Raw genomic sequence first — 17,914 nt, 5'->3', positions numbered from 1 at the left:
TTGTCACCATATGAGTTGTCTCACGCCCACGTTTTAAAAGTGACACATCATTAGACTTGCTTACCTGAGACCATCCTGATTACTCATTTGCCTTCATCAAAATGCTTCATTGTGTCCTTATTTCAAGAAGTTTTCCCCAGCAAGGTGCATACCTGCCTTGCTGCCATCATTTCACCTGGAAGAATTTCCATGGTGAAAGGAATAGCACATTTCAAACTAATATTTTCCTGAACTGTGGAGGGATGACCTCATCAGTATCATTATTGACAAACCCAGGAAGAAGGTGTGTCGCCCAGAAATATTAGATCAGTCAGCCTTTCTTGTCCTGGAGCAATTGTAATTTCCCATGGTCTGCAGCAATTTCCTTTAGAATGAGATATGTGCAGAGATTGTTTTGGATCTGCTGCTGTAGCATAATTTCATTTGGTCCCAATAAGGTGGCCTTAGATTTCGTTCTTTTCATTTTTACTGGGGAAAATCTTTTGTTTTAGTCAATGAAAAGAACAGCAGGTTGCCATTTTGCAGTGTCTAATTGAGGAAGGAGTGCTACAGCTACACAGAAAAATATTACCTGCTCTGAACTGGGTTATTGGAGACAACAGATACTGCTAACCTCTGCCCCGCTCAGAAAAGCCTGGAGTAGGTGTTCAGTTCACTACACATTAGCAAAGCTTTTACTTTTTAAGATAGATGCAAAAATGCATTGGTGAATGAGATAGATAGATAGATGCTTACTTCTTTGCTGACAAATATTTCCTGTAGTGAATGATAAAGCTTCTTATTTTTTGCCTGTTTATGCTTGTGAGTTCTTGGTCTCTAGGTACTTAAGCCTGGATATTTGCTAGAAGAGGCCAATCTCATTAGCACTGAAGATGTTCTCAGCGCTCTGTTGTCTGATGCTGTGCTAATGAAAGTCTAGCTGCTCTGATCCAGCGTTAAAGAGGACTGAGCTGGAATCAAAAGTGGGAACAATTGCTCGTTTCACTCTATTTTTTGTTGTCACTAACTTTGCTTTTCCTGTTTGAAGAGGCTCTTTTTGTGCTTTTGCTTGCTTGAAAACAGGAGGAAAGCATAGGATACATCGTTGGTGTAGCCAGAGCAGTGCACGTAGGCATTTATGTCGGCGTTTGAGCCAGCTGGCTCAGGCACTGCTAACAGGAAGGCCTTGCAGTGCACCATGTTCAGTGCACCCTGTGCTCTGTCCCTGGGTATCTAATATGCTTCAGATCCTGCCTGCTGAGCCCGTAAGTCACATTTGTACAGCTGGCAGCGCCCAGGTTAGCCAGGAGCTCGGTATGTCAGGAGCTGGCGTCATTGCAGCGTGGATGGCACCCTTCAGTTGGCGTCTTTTGGTCATTACTGATGTCTCTGCAGTCCTGTCACTAGAGAGGGTTATTCAGAGGAACTCCCTGAGGCGTCCACGCTGACTGTAGGGTTGGGTTGTGCTAAGTGTTGGTCAGCCTGGCCTTCAGAAAGCCAAAAAATAACTACCTGCCTAACATTAAGCACACGCGGTTTCAAGATGTGAATGTCTTTCTTTAGAGTATGATGCTTTCTGTGGCTGCATGCGCCCTTTCTGGTGTGCCACGGTGCACCCTTACAGCCTAACCCCTTATTCAACACATGAGGCAGCCGCTTATCTGTGGCACAACCAGCCAGTGCCTTGGCCACGTGCCTTGCGGTGAGGGGAGCGGCTTTTGGGAGCACCTGGGTCTTGACCTGGCGTGGATGTAGAAGACGGTTGGGTGCACAGGTAGAAGTGGAGACCCAGCAGTGCTCTGGCACTCCAGTCTTCATCCTGGTCTATATTTTGCCTTCTGGAAAAGAGCAGTGGTCTGAGTCCAGACGGTCACTATCCTCTCTTGTATGATGCAAAACGATGGTTCGGTATCTCCTGATGTTGTCGTGTTTCTCACAGGAGCATTAAATCCTTGCAAAGAGGCAATTCCCAGCTTTCCGGTAAGGATAACATTGACGGTACCTAATTAAAGGGCACGTTTAGCTGGGGTAAACATTTATATTAATTTCCTTCTCACACAGATGTCTGGTAAACTGACTTCCTGAGGCAAAACCATCTGGTCTCAGGTGGGAGGAGTATCTCCACCAGCACAAAGAACCCAGCCCGGTTGCTCGCTGAAGTGATTCTAAATAGCTTTTTTTTTGTCACAGAAGTTGCGTATGTATGACATGCCTGTGGTATGGTTATATAGGTTTTATGGGCATCTGTCTTAGATGGCCTGCGAAATTATACTGCAGGCTTGTGGTTCCAGGCTCCAGTGTATAACCTCTTCCCATCGTGTAGCCTGTGTTTGTCTGCGTATAAAATTAGCAGGTATGGTAAGCAGCAATAAGATGTTCCCTGCTTGGATGGATTAAATTAAAATTCTCTAAGAAACAGAGCTTTGGGTGAGTTTCCAAATTACTTTCAGGATTGCACTGAGGAGATTATGGTATCATAAACCTTTTGGTGGGTGAACGGCCTAATGTAAGTTCCGTGTTTTTATTGCTCGTCGTGCTCTATTTTGTGTACTGTTCTGTGTAATCTTTTGTTATTAAATAATAAGCAAAATAAAAGCAGTTGTTTGTCACAGCCAGCTTGTTTTTCAAAGAATTTGCTCACTTTGAAAGTTCAGTCTGTGTGATCTTCAGCTCTGTCAGAAGCTATTATATTGAATCTTCTTTTAAATTGTTAAGCTGGAGGACAAAGCTAGACGTTACCGTGCGCATCTCAATTGCGAGCGGAACAGGAGCAGAGCAGCTTCGGCAGCAAGCAGCCTCCGATGCCATGTACTATGCCATTATCTTTGTCGAGAGCACGTCTAGACGATCTGCTTCCAGTGTTACAGGTGTTGGCTGACGTGAGCATTAGAGGATTTGCATAATTTTTGAAGTAGTTTGGAATGTGGATATGCACCTAGGGCTGTGTGAAATCTTTTTCTCCTTTCTATAGATGATTTTGCCATTCAGAAAGTTGCTTGTTGTGTTACTCTCTCCCACAAGATACTGTATTAAGTTGCAGAGTTCATAATGAAGCTGCCCCACACTAGAAATCAGCGAAAATAGTAGACAATTGCTGCGACATTTCGGAAGACCAGCAGCGCAGCATTACGTGTTAAAGAGGGACTGTTGGCCTGCTTTGGTTTGTATTGGGTTGTATCTTCATGCAGGAGGTGGCGTTTATTTCTGGGGCTTGGCAACCCTCAATGCAAAGCGGACGTTGATGGACAGAGCACAAACAGTCTGCTTGGCCAGGGTTTTTTCCCTTGGAGTATGTGTGTGCAGATGTGTACCTTGATAGCGCTTTACCGATGGGGTTGCCAAAGTGCTTGTTAAAAATCAGATAAGGTGCTTCAGTTACCCATTTCTGAAGCTGCTTGTTTGTTCATTAATACCCAGACCTACCCCATCCTCGAAGAGAGTCATGTTTTTCCGTGAGGGTGCACCATGCTTGTTTCTCACCCTCTTTGGTACAGCCAGACAGCAGAAGGAGCCAGTAGCTGTAGCCATGGCAGCCAGTAATTTAATGTCCCATATGGCTGGTGTGGCAGCAGCTGCTCCGGTTTAAGGAGGTCAGGGCATCGGGGCATTTAAGAAACAAAACAAAACGCAAGCCCCACTATAAAACCTTCCTCAAATCATTTTGTACAGTAATAGTAGGGTTTTCCATGGACACGGTGATGTGATCAGCCAAGGGAGAGAAAACTGTGTTTTTTTTTTTTTAAATCAAAGGCATAAGTTTCGTTTCTATCTTTGTGGTTTTAAGTTTTTTCAGCTTTCATTGCTAGTGTTTGTTGGTAGCGCACATTAATTAGGTGCAGTGAGCCTGGCTGCTCTGTCTACACGGTGAGTAACTCTTCCGGAGTGCAACGGGTGCCAGCCGGCAGGAGCGAGAGCAGAATCTGGCCCAATATTTTTGAATGCATGAGATATGCTGAGAGAAAAACAATATTATCTAAATTGAATGGTAGTGCTGTATTTCAAGTAATGGAGTAAAAAAGCATGCTTTGTGAACGGTTAACATAGAATAGAAATACAGCTTTAATTTCAGTATGAGTGTGAAAGTTGCTCGGTGCTGAAAAATGGCTCTTGGATTTAGTATTAAAGTTTACAAATAGGCTTTTCATAAGCGTGAGTTATTTTCATTAGGGGACCATTTTAATTAAGATGAAACTGGAATGTTTACTCTTTGCTTCCTATAGCCGTGATTGTTTTCTTCACTGTGTGAGCACATGTGTAATTTGCTCTAGAAGACGTGTCAGCAGTTTCTGATTACCTTGTGAGTCTTACTCAACAGCTTGATTCTAATTGGGGGGAGGAAAGATTTCAGGGTGCTCTAGGGAGGTCTGATGTCTGCTAGCAGCATGAGGCAATAGGTACTATCTTTGGTACAGTGCTAATTGCAATAATCACTACCACTGTTTTAAAGTAAAGGTCCTTCATTTCTTGCCCCTGTTGATTTTTCAGTCATGTCAATGCAATAAAACCTGTTTCATAATTAGCATCCTTCAGCTTCATAACCTTTTGACATTGCTACCTTCTTGTGTTTGTAAGCATGCGAACAAGGTGACTTGGCAAACAGTGATTGACAGTATAATGCAAGTAGTCTCAAATTTTAGGAAGACTGTATAACTTAGGTTAGACAGGGAGAAGAGCAGGCCAGAAGCCTAGATAGAAGTCTGTCTGCATTCAGATACTTTTTCTCTAAGCCCAGAAGTCCACCAGGAATTGTAAGTAATAGATAATTCATGTGGGTCAAGAGTATCTCTTTCTTGAAATTTTTGATAGTCATGAAATGTGACAAGTATTATCTGTAGCAGAATAATGCGTTCCAGATCACTCAGCAGTAGAGCTCCTGAAGCATTCCCGTAACATCTTTTTGTTTAGATCTACTGTAAAAAGTCACCTTGGACTACTTTGATTGTTGAAATGTCTTTGAGGTTTTACAAAGCATTGCAGAAATGACCATTTTCAGAACCTCTTTGGAGCTTAGCCAATATCTTGAATTTTAATACTGTCTTCTCCATCAGAGATAATGATCTAAGGTCTCCCCTCCTTATTCTCTGGGATTTTGTTTTCTCTTGCTGTTTATTTGAAATAAACAAAGAAACAAACAGGAAAACAACTAGGATCTGTGTATTAATGAGGAAGGAATGACTAATAGAAAAATGAGAGGAAAGAGACTGCTTATCATGAAAGAAAGTGTATCTCTGGAGATGTAAATTGGTATTCATTAAGTTGTTTGCCTAGACTTAGTTAAAAGATATACTTGAGGAGCTGTCTGAGCAGAATTTCAGTAGAGAGCAAGTCATCCTTTTCATGACTAGATATATCTAGATGAGGAGGAGGGACCGGAAAGCCACACTAAATAGATAGAACAAGAACAGCCGCCTTAGCAGTAAGGACACGACAGGCTATGAAGTGTTTTTCAGAAATGAATGATCCTTAATGCCTAGTGTAGAATAATAGTGATCTGTCTTTCCTCTCCAAATATGCAAGTCTTCTTTATACCTGGTATAGAATTGTTTAAAATGTTCAGTTTCTGGCATTTCTTTTCCAAGGTATCTTGGGCCCTCTTGTTTTCTGTAGCTTGAGAATAGAATTTAACCTGTGATGATTATGATATCCTCTGTGGATTATGTGGCTCTCCTCTGTTGACCTGATTTTTGTATCTTTAAAAAAATAAGCGTACAGCATGATAACACTAGTAAAATGCTTTCATTTTTTGGAGTTTGAATGGATACTCTTTGTCAAACTCTTTTGTGCATGGTATAACATTTTTGATGTTCACCATTTCTTCTTTTTTTCTTTCCAGATTAAGACCCTTGATTTCTACACAACTAGCTAAAAAGGCTGCTACTGAAGAGGTATGTAAAGTCTATCAGCTCCCCCAGGGCAACAGTTGGAGTTTGGAAATTCTCACAAGCCTTTCTCAGCCTGGCCGTGGTTATGTGGTGAATTCCATGCAAAAGAAATGAGAAATTTGTGTTAGTGAGCAGACCAGGAGCTGGTTACTGTGAACGCTGCAAAGCCGAGGTTACCTGTTCTCTAATCAAGGCTTGCCCTTGCATTAATCCATCAGTAACCTTAGCACAGCCTCATGTTCAGCATATATAGCAAGAATGCCTACTTAGGCAGAAAAAAAGAGAAAAAAACCCTGCAAGAGTCTAAAACATATCAAGCAAGTGGGTAGGAGGAGTAGGAGAAAGCAGAGCTTAAGTCTGTTTCTCAGCAGCTGAACTGTCCCCCCAGAGAAGGGGGATGATGCAAAATGCTGCTTCTGGGGAGCAAGTGGTGACCCTGGAAAGTGCTGTGCTCCTGGGAGGTGCTTCAGGAAAGTGATGAGGAATCACAAAGTGGCAGTTTACCCTGAAGAGAATGACTTGCTCTTTTTTCATTTGATTTGAAAATACGATAGTGCCATAGAAAAGTTAGTGTTAGAAAGTGTTCGCCATCATAAGCCTTCTTGGGTAGCTTTGTGCATGTGTATTTTCTGCTGGAGAGATCATGATTATTAACAGAGCCACAGCAATAACTGCTTTTCCTCACTATTATATTCTCAGTGTACGAAGCAGACATACACATTTTGCATATGATAAAATAACTGTCTGCTGTGCATCTCAAAACTGTTGCTAATATACCAAAGGAATCTGCCATTCCTGTTATTCACATGAATGTGTGACACTGGCACCCTTTTGAAAATGTACTAGTTAGCTTTGATTGATAGTTTAACATGCTTTTGCAATCATCTATGCTTACATAAAGATATATGCCAAACTGAAGTCCAAGTTGTCTGGAAGTGAATTCAGGAAGTTCTGTTTAAAGGCATTGTTTGACAGCCTTATTTTAAAATGACTAAAACCCATTGATTTTCAGAAACAGTTTGATATCCTGCCTGGGGAAACACATTTTCACTTCTTATGCTGTGCTCATTAGAAAACCCTGCACATTTATAGAGCTATAGCAGTCTGGAAGTGGACATGATAATTAGATGAAGGTCATATTTTAATTAGCATGGTGCAATTTTAAAAAATAATGACTCAATCTTAGCTCCTTTATATTCACCCACTTTTTCAGAGCAGATGGATACTTTCAGCATAAAAATTGGTATACCCAATGATGCTGATTCTTCTCAAACTTGTGTCTATTTCTGCTTATACCTAAAACCTAGGTGGACCAAATTTGATCACTCTGGAGGCAAAGCAATGGTAGGAAATATATAATAAACTGTAGGGAAGTTCCTCTAAATAATATGATTAATTTCAACATAAAAAAAAGAAGATGGAAACCTGTCTCGGAGTGATCTGAATACCTAAATACTTGATTTTCTATTAAAATTAATGGATATCTTTTGCCCTATTAATGAGCTATTGGAGCAAACCCCTTAGGTGACTTTGAAAGTTTCAGGCAGTTTCTTTAGGTTGACTGGCATGGTTATCTGACAAGTTTGAGAACAGCTTTGATGTTTGAATAATTAGACTAACAGCTTTCTGGTATAGGGACTTTTGCTTGTGGTGTCTCTAAAGTATCTATAATTGCAGGGATTCTGGGAGTTACTGCATCACGAATCAATAAGGTAGGAATTACCACACCAAATCAGAACTTGTTGCCGACAGAAATGAAGAAAATGCAGCAAGCCTACAATCTCTGTAGTGAAAGTAGGGTTTAAGTCCTAAAGCACTAATGATTTTTCTTGTGTTAGGGAACAGAGAAGGTAGACTTTACTGGTCTCCTTTAGACTATTCATTATTATGAACAACCTACCACTATCCTTCCCAAGTAAACAATCCCAGTTTTTTTCAATCTCTCCTAGTATGAGAGATGACGAGTCAATGCTGATACATGATGACTAGTGACAGGTAATGTTATAAGCATTCCCAATTCTCAAAATTGCTTACATGGCAAAGCAGCATTAATGATTAATCTTTAATCTTCTGCAAGTTCCCGCTCGTGGGATGTCCCTTTTGGGCCGCAGGCTTTTGTGGGATGTCCCTTTTGGGCCGCAGGCTTTAGCACATAAAACCCAAATATTCCAAGTACAGAATGGAGGTGAAAAGTACCTTACTGTAAAGCTCCTGTGATATATCTTCTCTGCATGTGAAAGGGAGATAGTTCCCTACATTGAGCACGCCATGGAAATAAGGGCTGCTGGGTGCCAGCTCAGAGCCCTTTTTGGGCCCTGGGTTGTATGTTGGGGCATACAACATTGCTTCGGGAGCCAGGGCTGGCTCCTTCTGGTTGCTATATTCTTCTTAGCTCAGTCATTAGTGAACCGAAAAGAGGATTGCCTTGCACTTTCAAGTTCATCTCTGTCTCCTTGCTGTGTTTCCCTTTCTCTCCTCTCCTGCTGTGCCTGTCCCTCTTCCTCCTTCTCTTCCACCTTTGCAGATTCATTTCCTCCTCTCACACTGCCCTGGTGCTTGGACATCTGCCCTCCAGGAAGTCTTTCTAGTTGAGACTTTTCCTATTGGGAGACCTTGCCCAGCCATCTGCCTCCCTCAATATCTGCTCACTGCTCTCCTTACAGCTTGCACTGCTGCTCTAGTTTTGAAGGCAGCTCCTGAGCTGTTGACCCCTCTGTAAGCTCAAGCTTATGAGGTTTAAGCATGCGGGCCGTGAGGTAGCAGCATTCAAGGACATGTCTAGCCTTGGAGCGTGTGGGTAGGTGCACATGTGGAACATGTTCTGGCAGTGATCAATTCCCAAGCTAGTGTTCAGAAATGATTATTCTGATGAATTTCATAGGTAATGTTGTAGGTGCTGTCATGTGTTATCAACCTCATGTTCGACCATAACATTAAGTACTGTCTAAAGAGCGCTGTTTTTTCCACAGCTCATTCTGCCTCCAAATAAATCCAACCAGAGCTGTCAAAACTAATACATATGTTGTTTTTTTTTCTGATGAGAAGAGCACATTTTTGCTATCATTAAAGAGTTGATAGCATTGTTGTTATGTAATAAGCCTTATAAAAGTCAAACACAATGAGGAAAAGGTTGTAAGAATTCCCACAGAGCTCTGTGGTGAGGAACCTTCATTCTCACTTTAGCCTTACCTTTTGCTTGCAGGATCCTGTTCTACTGCCATTGTCTCTGGATATTTCAGTTACTTGGCTCTGAAATGTATGAAAACTGTGGATATTTATCCCTGACTTTCATTCGGACAACCTTTCACTGAGCATCTTGAATGTTCCCTAGAATAGCTAAGCCTCGAGGATTGGATGTGAGCTTCCAGCTGTCCTGTGCCTGTCGTTTGGAAACTACTAACGTTCTTCTACAAATGTTGCATATAAGGAAGGGCTACCGTACTGTCCCCTTTCTTTTTTGCAGATGACGTTTCCGAATGCACAAGCAGAAGTCCCTGACTCAGAAAAACCAGCAGCTGTGCTAGTGGAAAGTGGCCCAGTAGCTTATAACCCTGATGAGGAGGTAGAAGAGGAAGAAATAGAAGAGGATGATGATCACTGCATGAGCGCATTGCAATTAATGGGAGGAAATGGTAACTCGGGATGTTTAAATTGCTGCCTGTTACTTCTTTAGTGGTGCTGCTGTCTTTGTTGTTGCAGGGCTTAGGAAAGATGGGATACCCCTGCTTGTCCCTAGCTATCAGCAGTTGGCCCCATCCAGAATTTCTGCTGCCTTTGGGGCATTGCCTGCTCCTGTGGGAAAACTGGGGTCACCCACAGCATGGACCTTCTTCGAGACTCCCCCTAAGAACATTTTTCATTTCTAGCTTTAGGCTAAAAGTTCTTCTCAAGAATAAATTGATGTTATGCCTTATTCAGAATTACATTCATTAGTGCGGATCTGCTGAAGGAATTAGCAGGACAGTAACCGCTCCGTTAGCAGTGCTTGGGGCTCTTTGCCTCATGGTTCAGCCCGCCCTGCTCCTGCCTGGCTCCTCAGTTTCACCTTCAGCTCTGTCCAGATTGCACATGAGCCCTATGCACTTGGCTGTCCAGCTCAGAACAAAATGAATGATCACACTCCATTTGTGGGGTAAATGTTATGAGAAATGAGTTCTTCACCAAATAAAGAAATCACGCTGATAGCGTATGGCGTGCTGTATGGTACACAGATGTGTGTTAATTTCTTTGGGTTACCCAGCAAAGCCACTCATTTAATTAGGTTTCTGGGCTGGCAGGAAAAGGCAGCATCCTCTCTGCTGTGGTTTCTCCGAGCTGGACATATCTACATTTATCCTTTATTAAATATTTCCCTTTAGAAGTTAAGCTTTGAAAATATACAGAAATATTTTTAAAACGAGGGCTGCTAATTCTGGATTGTGGAAAAGCAAAATGGCAATAAGTTTCCTACTGGAATGTTATTTACTGCAAAAGTCTTTCCAGTACTATTAACTTAGCTTTCGTGGACAATATGTATACATTTCATAAAAATGTCTGTTGCTTTTAAATTGACTTCTCCACTGGAAAATAATTGCTGAACCGTAGGAAAAACACTTCGTTGCCTGCATGTATTATTAGAATAATGTTCCCAAGAAAGTGCATCCATGCGGGGGAGGGTGGGTCTATGTTTATTAATAAACCCCCACAAAAATAGAATAAAGGTCACTGAGCTTTTTTTCTTTGTAAATGTTACTATTTTTAAACCATTCTGAGAACATTCCACTACTCCCTGTCTGGTCTGGACAACAGCTGAAAAATGAGATTTAAAAAAAAATAAAAAGGAAGGGAGCGTTCCCAGAATTCAAATGCAGGTGTGCAAAGCTGTTCAGCAAAACAACTAGCTGTTCTCTAACTAACTGCTTTATTCATGGGTTTTAGACCTGTCTGTCTGGAATAACTGCAGGCATTACAGATGGTGATCTGCGCAAATTACTTTAGATCACACTTGATTCTGCTGCAAAGCGTTTGTTTGAGTCTTTGGATTAAATGTTGCACTATATTGAATTTGGAATATAAAAGTTAACTTTACCGAGTGGTCATTTGTAGTTGTTATCCTTAGGTTCCACTTTGCAACAGAAGATCTGTGTCAGCTTCATTCAGGAACTACATAAAAAAGAAATCAATGCATTAGAAAACACAAACATGTCTTCTTTCTGACACACACAAGACAATCTTTGCAATCAGCATCATTTTAGAGAAAAAAAAAAAAACCCTGGGTAATGACTGGGCAAAATTTTAAGTTGTTCCTCTAGAAGTAGGTATGAGGGATCTGAGTCAGTTGTATTAGTCACAATTCACCGCAAGACTTCTTGGGAATCTTTTGACACTGATGGGAACATTACCTCTGAACCTTTGCAGTTTCAGCTTATAAATCCATGAGCAATATAAACAAGCTAGCTTTTTTCTTGATGTTCGTGTCTAGTGAGAATCATGCCTACTTGTAAATGTATGCTGCTCCTTATCAGCCACCATGTTTCAAATTACTTTTGACAATCAGGCTTGATCACCTTAACCTCTAAATTAAACTGAATATTTCACATATCCTTGTGCCAAATATCCTTGAGCAAGGGTCGACCGAGAAGGGATATTTAAACCTATGTGCTTACAAATAATTTTATTTCATTAAGGAAAGCACATGTGAGAACTTTGTGTTTGGCTGTATGAAAATACATGTTTTCTTTTTGCTTGCTAAAATCAGAACTTACCATCTAGCTACACAGCAGGAAAACAACACGAAAGTAATAATATTTTCATCGTATCTTTCATCTACCTAGGAATATTTGCATTTTTATATGCATTTGTCTTTGTATGTTTCAGACTACGGCTGTGATCTGGAGGATGATGATGGCTACTAGTCTCATTTACTTCCAAAGGACATGGGCTGTGTCTTGTTCCCGGCAGATCTTCAAGGTGTATGAATGGTGAAAGAAGCTGTCTTCGGTCAGCAAATGTAGCTGAACAGTCCTTACTTTTGTAAAGCAAATTTTAGTCTGGCATAGACTCTGGTTAGTTTACATTGACCCATAACCCAGCAGTAAAGTTTGGGTTTGTACTTGAATTTTTTTTTTTTTTTAGTTCAGTGGATCATGTTTTGAGGATGGAACTAATGAGAGGAATATTTCCAGAGAGCAGAAGAAAATAGACTGTATATAAAGCTCGTGTGGCTGGAAGCGACACATCTCTTATTTATCTGACCCTGCTTTAGGCATGCTATTGAAAGGCAGCATGTAGAAGGACAGGTGAAAAAGAGAAGCCTCCCTGTTAGTTATTTGAGTGCACTTGGATTAATTTTCTTACATTGCTACAACTGAAAATAAACTATTATTTCCAACTTCTATTGTAGACATGACCTTGTTACTGTATACAAGCTTCCTTACCCAAGCCTATCAAAAATTAATGACAAATTATATATTCGTAGGGCAGTATCTGTTCCTCTGTAATGAAGTACATTTGGTTCATAGATTTCTTAAAAGGCATTACAGCAGAAGGCAGTGTTGCCCCTGGAGTTGTCTTCCACTGTGAGTTGGGTGCTATTCCTATGGAAAGAGGGAGAATGTCTGGGTGAAGCAAGAAGCATACAGGGAAAGCAAGAGATAATGCTGTGGTCACGTGGCTTTCCTGAGAGTCCCTAGGGACAGCTATGTATTGTGGTGGCTGGTATTGCTGCAGGAGAGTAACTCTGTAACTCTTGACTATCCCTATTGACCTGCTCTTATGCGACTGACTTGAGAGTGCAGGCCTGCTCCCAAGAGCTGCCTTTCTCTGAAACCAGTCAAAAGAAAGAAGAAATTGAGCTTTTTAATAAATAAGCTAGCATCTGCTTTGGCTGAATTTAATTTCATGTAATTTATTTAACTTTCTGTGGGTAAATTAAAGGTCACCGTACTGCAGCCTGGCTTTCATGGCTTAAATTCCCCCTTTGAATAATTGCTATTACATGAATAACACTAGAACCCTAGTCTTGTGAGCCCCTAAATGTCAACAGGCTGGTCCTTCTCATCCGGAAGCCGGCCTCTGCAGTGCTGGAGGACCAGGGATCACAGATGGAGCCGTTATTGCCAGATCACACTCTGTTGACTCTGACCTGCCTTTCCTCGCCACTGCTAGGGCCCGAGGCTCTCCATTCAGTGGAAAGTGCAGTTCATGTTAGATTGAGGTCTTGATGGCTGCAACTGCAGGAGCTCAGGTCTTTTCATCGCTCTCCCTTGACTAGTGAAATCATGAAAGCTGTACTGTGTTGCAGACTTGTCTTACACAAGGGAAAAATGGATGTTTACCTTACTGACGTGGCTTCTGTTAAGCTCTTTTTCCTGGCTGGCTCGTCCTTCCTACCCTTTTTGAGGAGCACTCACCAGAAAAGTGCCATTCATTGCCCCTCGCCCCCATAGAGGGTGGATAGTGGCAATTCCTTCAGGGAGGAGAAGAAGCTGATTTGGAAAGGTGTCCTGACTGCTGCCAGCTGGAGTGACAGAGGTAGGAACGGAGGATGCTTGTACCTGTAGCAGTCGCCATAAGAGGGGAAATGGCATACAACCTTCCATACCTCTTCTGACCCTCTCAGTAGCATCCGTAAGAGGGGATGTGTAAGTAGAGCAAGAGGGAGTGCTTTTTGAGGAACAGATTTGATACTATTTGGCTGGTAAATGTAGTCTGTTGGCTAGGTTGTGTTTGCTAGATATTTCTGAGCCCTGAATAGGAATATTTCTGCATTGGCTCTATTAATAACAGAACTGGGTAACAAAAATGGTGTGGTGAGGCTAGTGGGACATAAAGCTCTTCTAAACCAGATTTCAGTTATTTAATTTGTAGAGCTTCAGTGAGAAAGAAGAGATTCCATACAATTCTTAGGAGAAAAGCTGGCATTTTCACCAAAAAGCTATAGATTTTTTCCTGATACTTTATAAATGCTGCACGGAAAATTATATTGAGGAGATAAACCTTTTTACTTCTCTTTTATCTACACCATGAATTCAAAATCATGCTATAAGCAAACAATTAGAAAAAGTGACTTTGTATTATCAAAACTCATGGTCTGCAAGTCTTTGAGACAGCTGAGTATCTGCAATGGGTTTGCAGTAATCTGCCAATAGCACCATTACAAATGCCTGTGCTCTCAGGATATTCTCAAAGCTTGGGTTTTATTCCAAGGTACACATTATGCTCTATGCAGGAAATAAACATGCATAAATAAACATGCTTATGACTCATGTAGGTCGAGTGCTTTTCTCAAATGCATAATGTTGGCTCTTAAAGAAGCCGCTAAGATGAGTTCTTTATTGCTAAGGGTCTTTCCTGCAGTTTTCTGGGTAGATTTTCATTGGTTTGTTCCCCCAACAGAATACTAAACCTGCTGCCGATGTAGTGACATTATGTGTGAGAGCTGAGAGTCCCCTCAAATAACTACTGCTGGTAAATTTGAATTTCAGTAACACATTGGGTTTCTGGGAACACTATTTCTTGCACTGGAAGTAGAGGATGCTTCTCTCTTTAGGACAGGGAAAAACTTGCAGTTTTTGAATGCTCTCATGTGATTCGATTAGAAAAGGCTATCACATAGTCTGCTAGAAAGGCACTTGGAAAGCACAAAAAGATCCTCAATTCCATAGCATCTCGGTATTGCTGGTGAAGTTAACGGCCTGAATTTCTGTACAGGGGCCCTAAAGGAAGAGGCCATGGTATCAGATAAGGAGTTTTCACTCTGAGCATTGTAAAGATTCTCAAACTGTAGTGGTTATGTACATTTTTAATTTATTGGTGACTTACTAGGACTTTTATAATGTTCATTCCTTCTTGATTTAACTAAGCTCAGGAAACGTAAACAGATTAGAACATGCTAGTTTCTGTTTTTATTGCTAGTCATTAAAATGTAAAAAGATTAACACTGCATTAACTCTGTTTACTACTGTTGATGTATCTGGACAATTTTGTTTTTTGTAAGTGAGCCTAAATTCACTTGGAGTAATTTGGACCCTGCTTTTTTCAGGATTCTGATTATAATGAAGAGAGATTATAAGGCTTCAGCATTTGTTGTTCTTAGATCGTCTTACCAGAACCCACAAAAGCTGTATATCGTAGGTTTTCCTGCATAAAGCACGTCTCTTGCTGCAAGTCACTTCGTTTGACAGGCAAAACCCTCCAGCTGTTGCATCCAGCTTGTCTGCCATTGCAGCCTTTTAACACTCTTCTCTTGTGGATATAAAATATGAAAGAAATAATGAAAATAATGGTTTTTTTCACCGTAGTGAGTCCGTTTTCAGTGTCTTAATCATCTATGACATTTCTTTAAAATCACTGTGTTCAATACAGCAGCTCCTAAATGGTGCCAGACAGCCCTGTCTTGAGGGTAAAAAACGTTCGTCTAAAAAGTTCTTGCCATCCTGATGGCTTGTTTGTATTCTCTTTGGGTTGCATTGAAACTCTAGTCACAGATGTATACAGTTAGTGTAGAATTTGCCTAATAAATGTTCTGTTTCTTATTTTTGTGTTGAATCCATGCATTTTGTTCAGTTAGTGCCAAGGAAATTAAACCTGTTTGATGTAAGCATATGTATCTTCCTTACACAACCACAATATGAGCCATGTTAAGCTTTTTTACTGTAATATATTTGCTGTAAATAAAAAGTAAAACCCTTCCGCAGCCCATCTTTTATGGTGCTCTCTTGCTAATTTCTGGTTCTTCTATCTCCATTCTTCTGAATGCTTGTTTTTGATTGCTGCATGATTGGTTGATAGTGGACAAAATTTGAAATCTGGAGCTTTCTTTCATCTCTAAAAGGGAAGATATGTCTAATCAGGCAAATACGTTTTACAGAATATTGTTCCACTGATAAATGTAGATACTTTCTGTAAACTGCGTAACATTAACAAGGTTTTTCCACCAAGATATGTAATTAACTGAATGTGGGTACGATATGCAGTATGTGTGCTTAGTGCAACTGTTCCAGTGCTTGTTTCTGAAAGGTTGTACCTTGACAAAGAAGGCGTGCACTGAATTAACAATCATGTTATTTTACTAACATCTGGATACCACAGTTCGGAGGCCAAAATCCACATCTACCCTTTGCCTACTTTGGTGTTTGCTCGTTCTGTTTTTTTCCTGGAAGTGGAACTACTACTGGATCCTCAGGAATATCTACTGCAAAGTTTTAGCATATAGCAGGACAATTAACAGTAGTTTTGATAAAGGATTGAGTATATCTCATTCCAGGAATTATTTCACAATGTGTCAAATCTAGCGAAGCTTTATTTTAGCGTCATTTGTCATCAGTAGATCATAGCATGCTTATTCTTATGTTCATGTATTTTGCAATGGAAGAGACAGCTGTAATTGTCTGGTCCCGTCATGTGTGTAAGAAGAGTTAAAGCGTACCATTCCTTTGCCAACTCTGAAACCTGGCTGTGGTCTTGGTGAGTGGTGTTTGTTCAGTGAGCAAGATGAAGTGCTCGAGAAGTCAGACTGGGTTAAAATGCATGCTGTAGAGCCTAATAAATTTATTTGGTGAGTTCCCTCATCTTAATTTTTTTATTCTTTGGGGAGTTGTGCATTTTCTTGGAAATGAGAGACGCATATACATTTCCTAAAAATGCACACTGAAATTCCCATCTTGCCATGTGACTCTATGAGCAAAGAATTTAATGACTTCTAGTCTGAATCTTTTATTTGTTATTATATGAGTTGGTAGTAGGCTAAGTGGCACCGTATGGTGCACCAGGATGGCAGTGATTTTATTATGCCTGTATTGCAAAATTGCAACAAGAATGCTTTCCCACTGGTCTTAGTGCTCTGAGTAAGGTTTCTCAGTTCTTCAAAACCAGAAAAATACAGCAAATTAGAGGAATTTGAACAAAGCAATGAAAAGGAACACAACCAACTCTGTGCTTAGCAGGTAATTTTTCTTCACTGCCCTTCTTTGGGGAAGGTAAAAGGTATTTATGCACGGAGACTAACAGGTGGAAAAGTTGCATCTTGGCAGCAACAGAAGTGAGGAAGTGGTATCCACTTTGCACACGCAAATTCCTGACTCCTTTTGTTTCTTGGTATATCCTGCACTATCTTCGTCATTTATAGAATGGTGGCCCAGTCCACTGAGCAATATTAAAAGTGATTTCTAATCCTGTCCTGAGTTGTCAGCTGCCCGCAGAGTTGTACTTCAGATGAATGGATCACAGCATTCCCCACCATGGGCTCAGCACAGGCGTTAGCTGTTTTGTACAGACATTTATTTCCTCCTCTCCCGCTGACTGTAGTGAGTTATTCCTGAAGAAGAAACTACCAGGCTTTCAGGAAAAAAGGCACATGTTCATTTCTCAACTCTGAATTTTTATAACTGTGAAAAAAAAGTAGACCAAACCATTGATTGTAAAGGCCAAGCTGGCTTTGTGGTGACACCTTACTATTGAGCAGTAGTACACTTTGGAAGATAGATAGTACTCAAGGTTGATGCAGACGTACTCAAGCAGCCTGGCACGTCTTGTAGCTGGCAAATTCTCTCAGACTCTCCTCTTTACTGATGTAGGTCTCCTTGGTGGAGTAACTGAAAAAGAATCGAGCAGACCACCTGGCCTGTCTTGCAGAGGTGCTAATCCTGGTATTGGTTAAATACCCTTGTGCACATAAGGACTTTGGAGCAAGAATTTTGAGTAGAAGTTTCATGTGAAGAGTGTGATCTGTGCCCTAAGCAGATATCTTTTGATAGTGAGGGAACTTAGGTTCCTAAAAATGCAATGGCATAATTTAAAAAATTGGGCCACATACAAATATCTATGATAGATATTACAGTTGCTGTAAATTGGTACAGTTCCTGCAACTTTGCATCAGGCAATAAGAGCTTTGCTGGTTTACATCAGTTGAGGATCTGTGCTATTAATGACGGTCCCAAGAGGTGACTGTGGTAGGAGAGGAAAGGAGGAAAGTGCTCTGGGGTAAAAGTAGTTTCTGATACTGTGGTATATCGCCCAAAGCCAAACTGTACTGCTGCTTACTCTGTTTGTCAAGTGCATCCTACTGCCTTTCC

The 17,914-nt window shown here is 40.9% G+C and overlaps 1 protein-coding gene and 1 long non-coding RNA gene across 4 annotated transcripts in view; one reads left to right on the top strand and one right to left on the bottom strand.

The window, feature by feature from the left end:
- Positions 1 to 15,537, top strand: part of BRF1 (BRF1 general transcription factor IIIB subunit) — a 176,851-nt gene extending 161,314 nt beyond the window's left edge. For both annotated transcript variants that reach the window (XM_068947305.1, XM_068947304.1), the window contains exons 16-18: positions 5,813 to 5,864; positions 9,325 to 9,493; positions 11,718 to 15,537. In XM_068947305.1, the coding sequence (XP_068803406.1) occupies positions 5,813 to 5,864; positions 9,325 to 9,493; positions 11,718 to 11,755 (259 nt within the window). In that variant the 3' untranslated portion in view covers positions 11,756 to 15,537. The remainder of the gene's footprint in view (positions 1 to 5,812; positions 5,865 to 9,324; positions 9,494 to 11,717) is intronic.
- LOC104144502 (uncharacterized) overlaps positions 1 to 17,914 on the bottom strand; it is a 36,514-nt gene that overhangs the window by 5,735 nt on the left and 12,865 nt on the right. Inside the window, exons 2-3 of one of the 2 annotated variants that reach the window (XR_694142.2) lie at positions 10,930 to 11,003; positions 9,051 to 9,110 (exon numbers count right to left, since the gene is read on the bottom strand). This is a non-coding gene — a long non-coding RNA (uncharacterized lncRNA). Of the gene's footprint in view, positions 1 to 5,871; positions 9,111 to 10,929; positions 11,004 to 17,914 lie in introns of those variants that run through there. The other variant, XR_694141.2, reaches the window with a different exon arrangement.

Source organism: Struthio camelus, chromosome 5 (genome assembly GCF_040807025.1).
Source record: "Struthio camelus isolate bStrCam1 chromosome 5, bStrCam1.hap1, whole genome shotgun sequence".
Lineage (NCBI taxonomy): Eukaryota > Metazoa > Chordata > Aves > Struthioniformes > Struthionidae > Struthio > Struthio camelus.
Note: the sequence above shows the minus strand (reverse complement) of the source record. Positions and strands in the feature narration are given on the sequence as shown.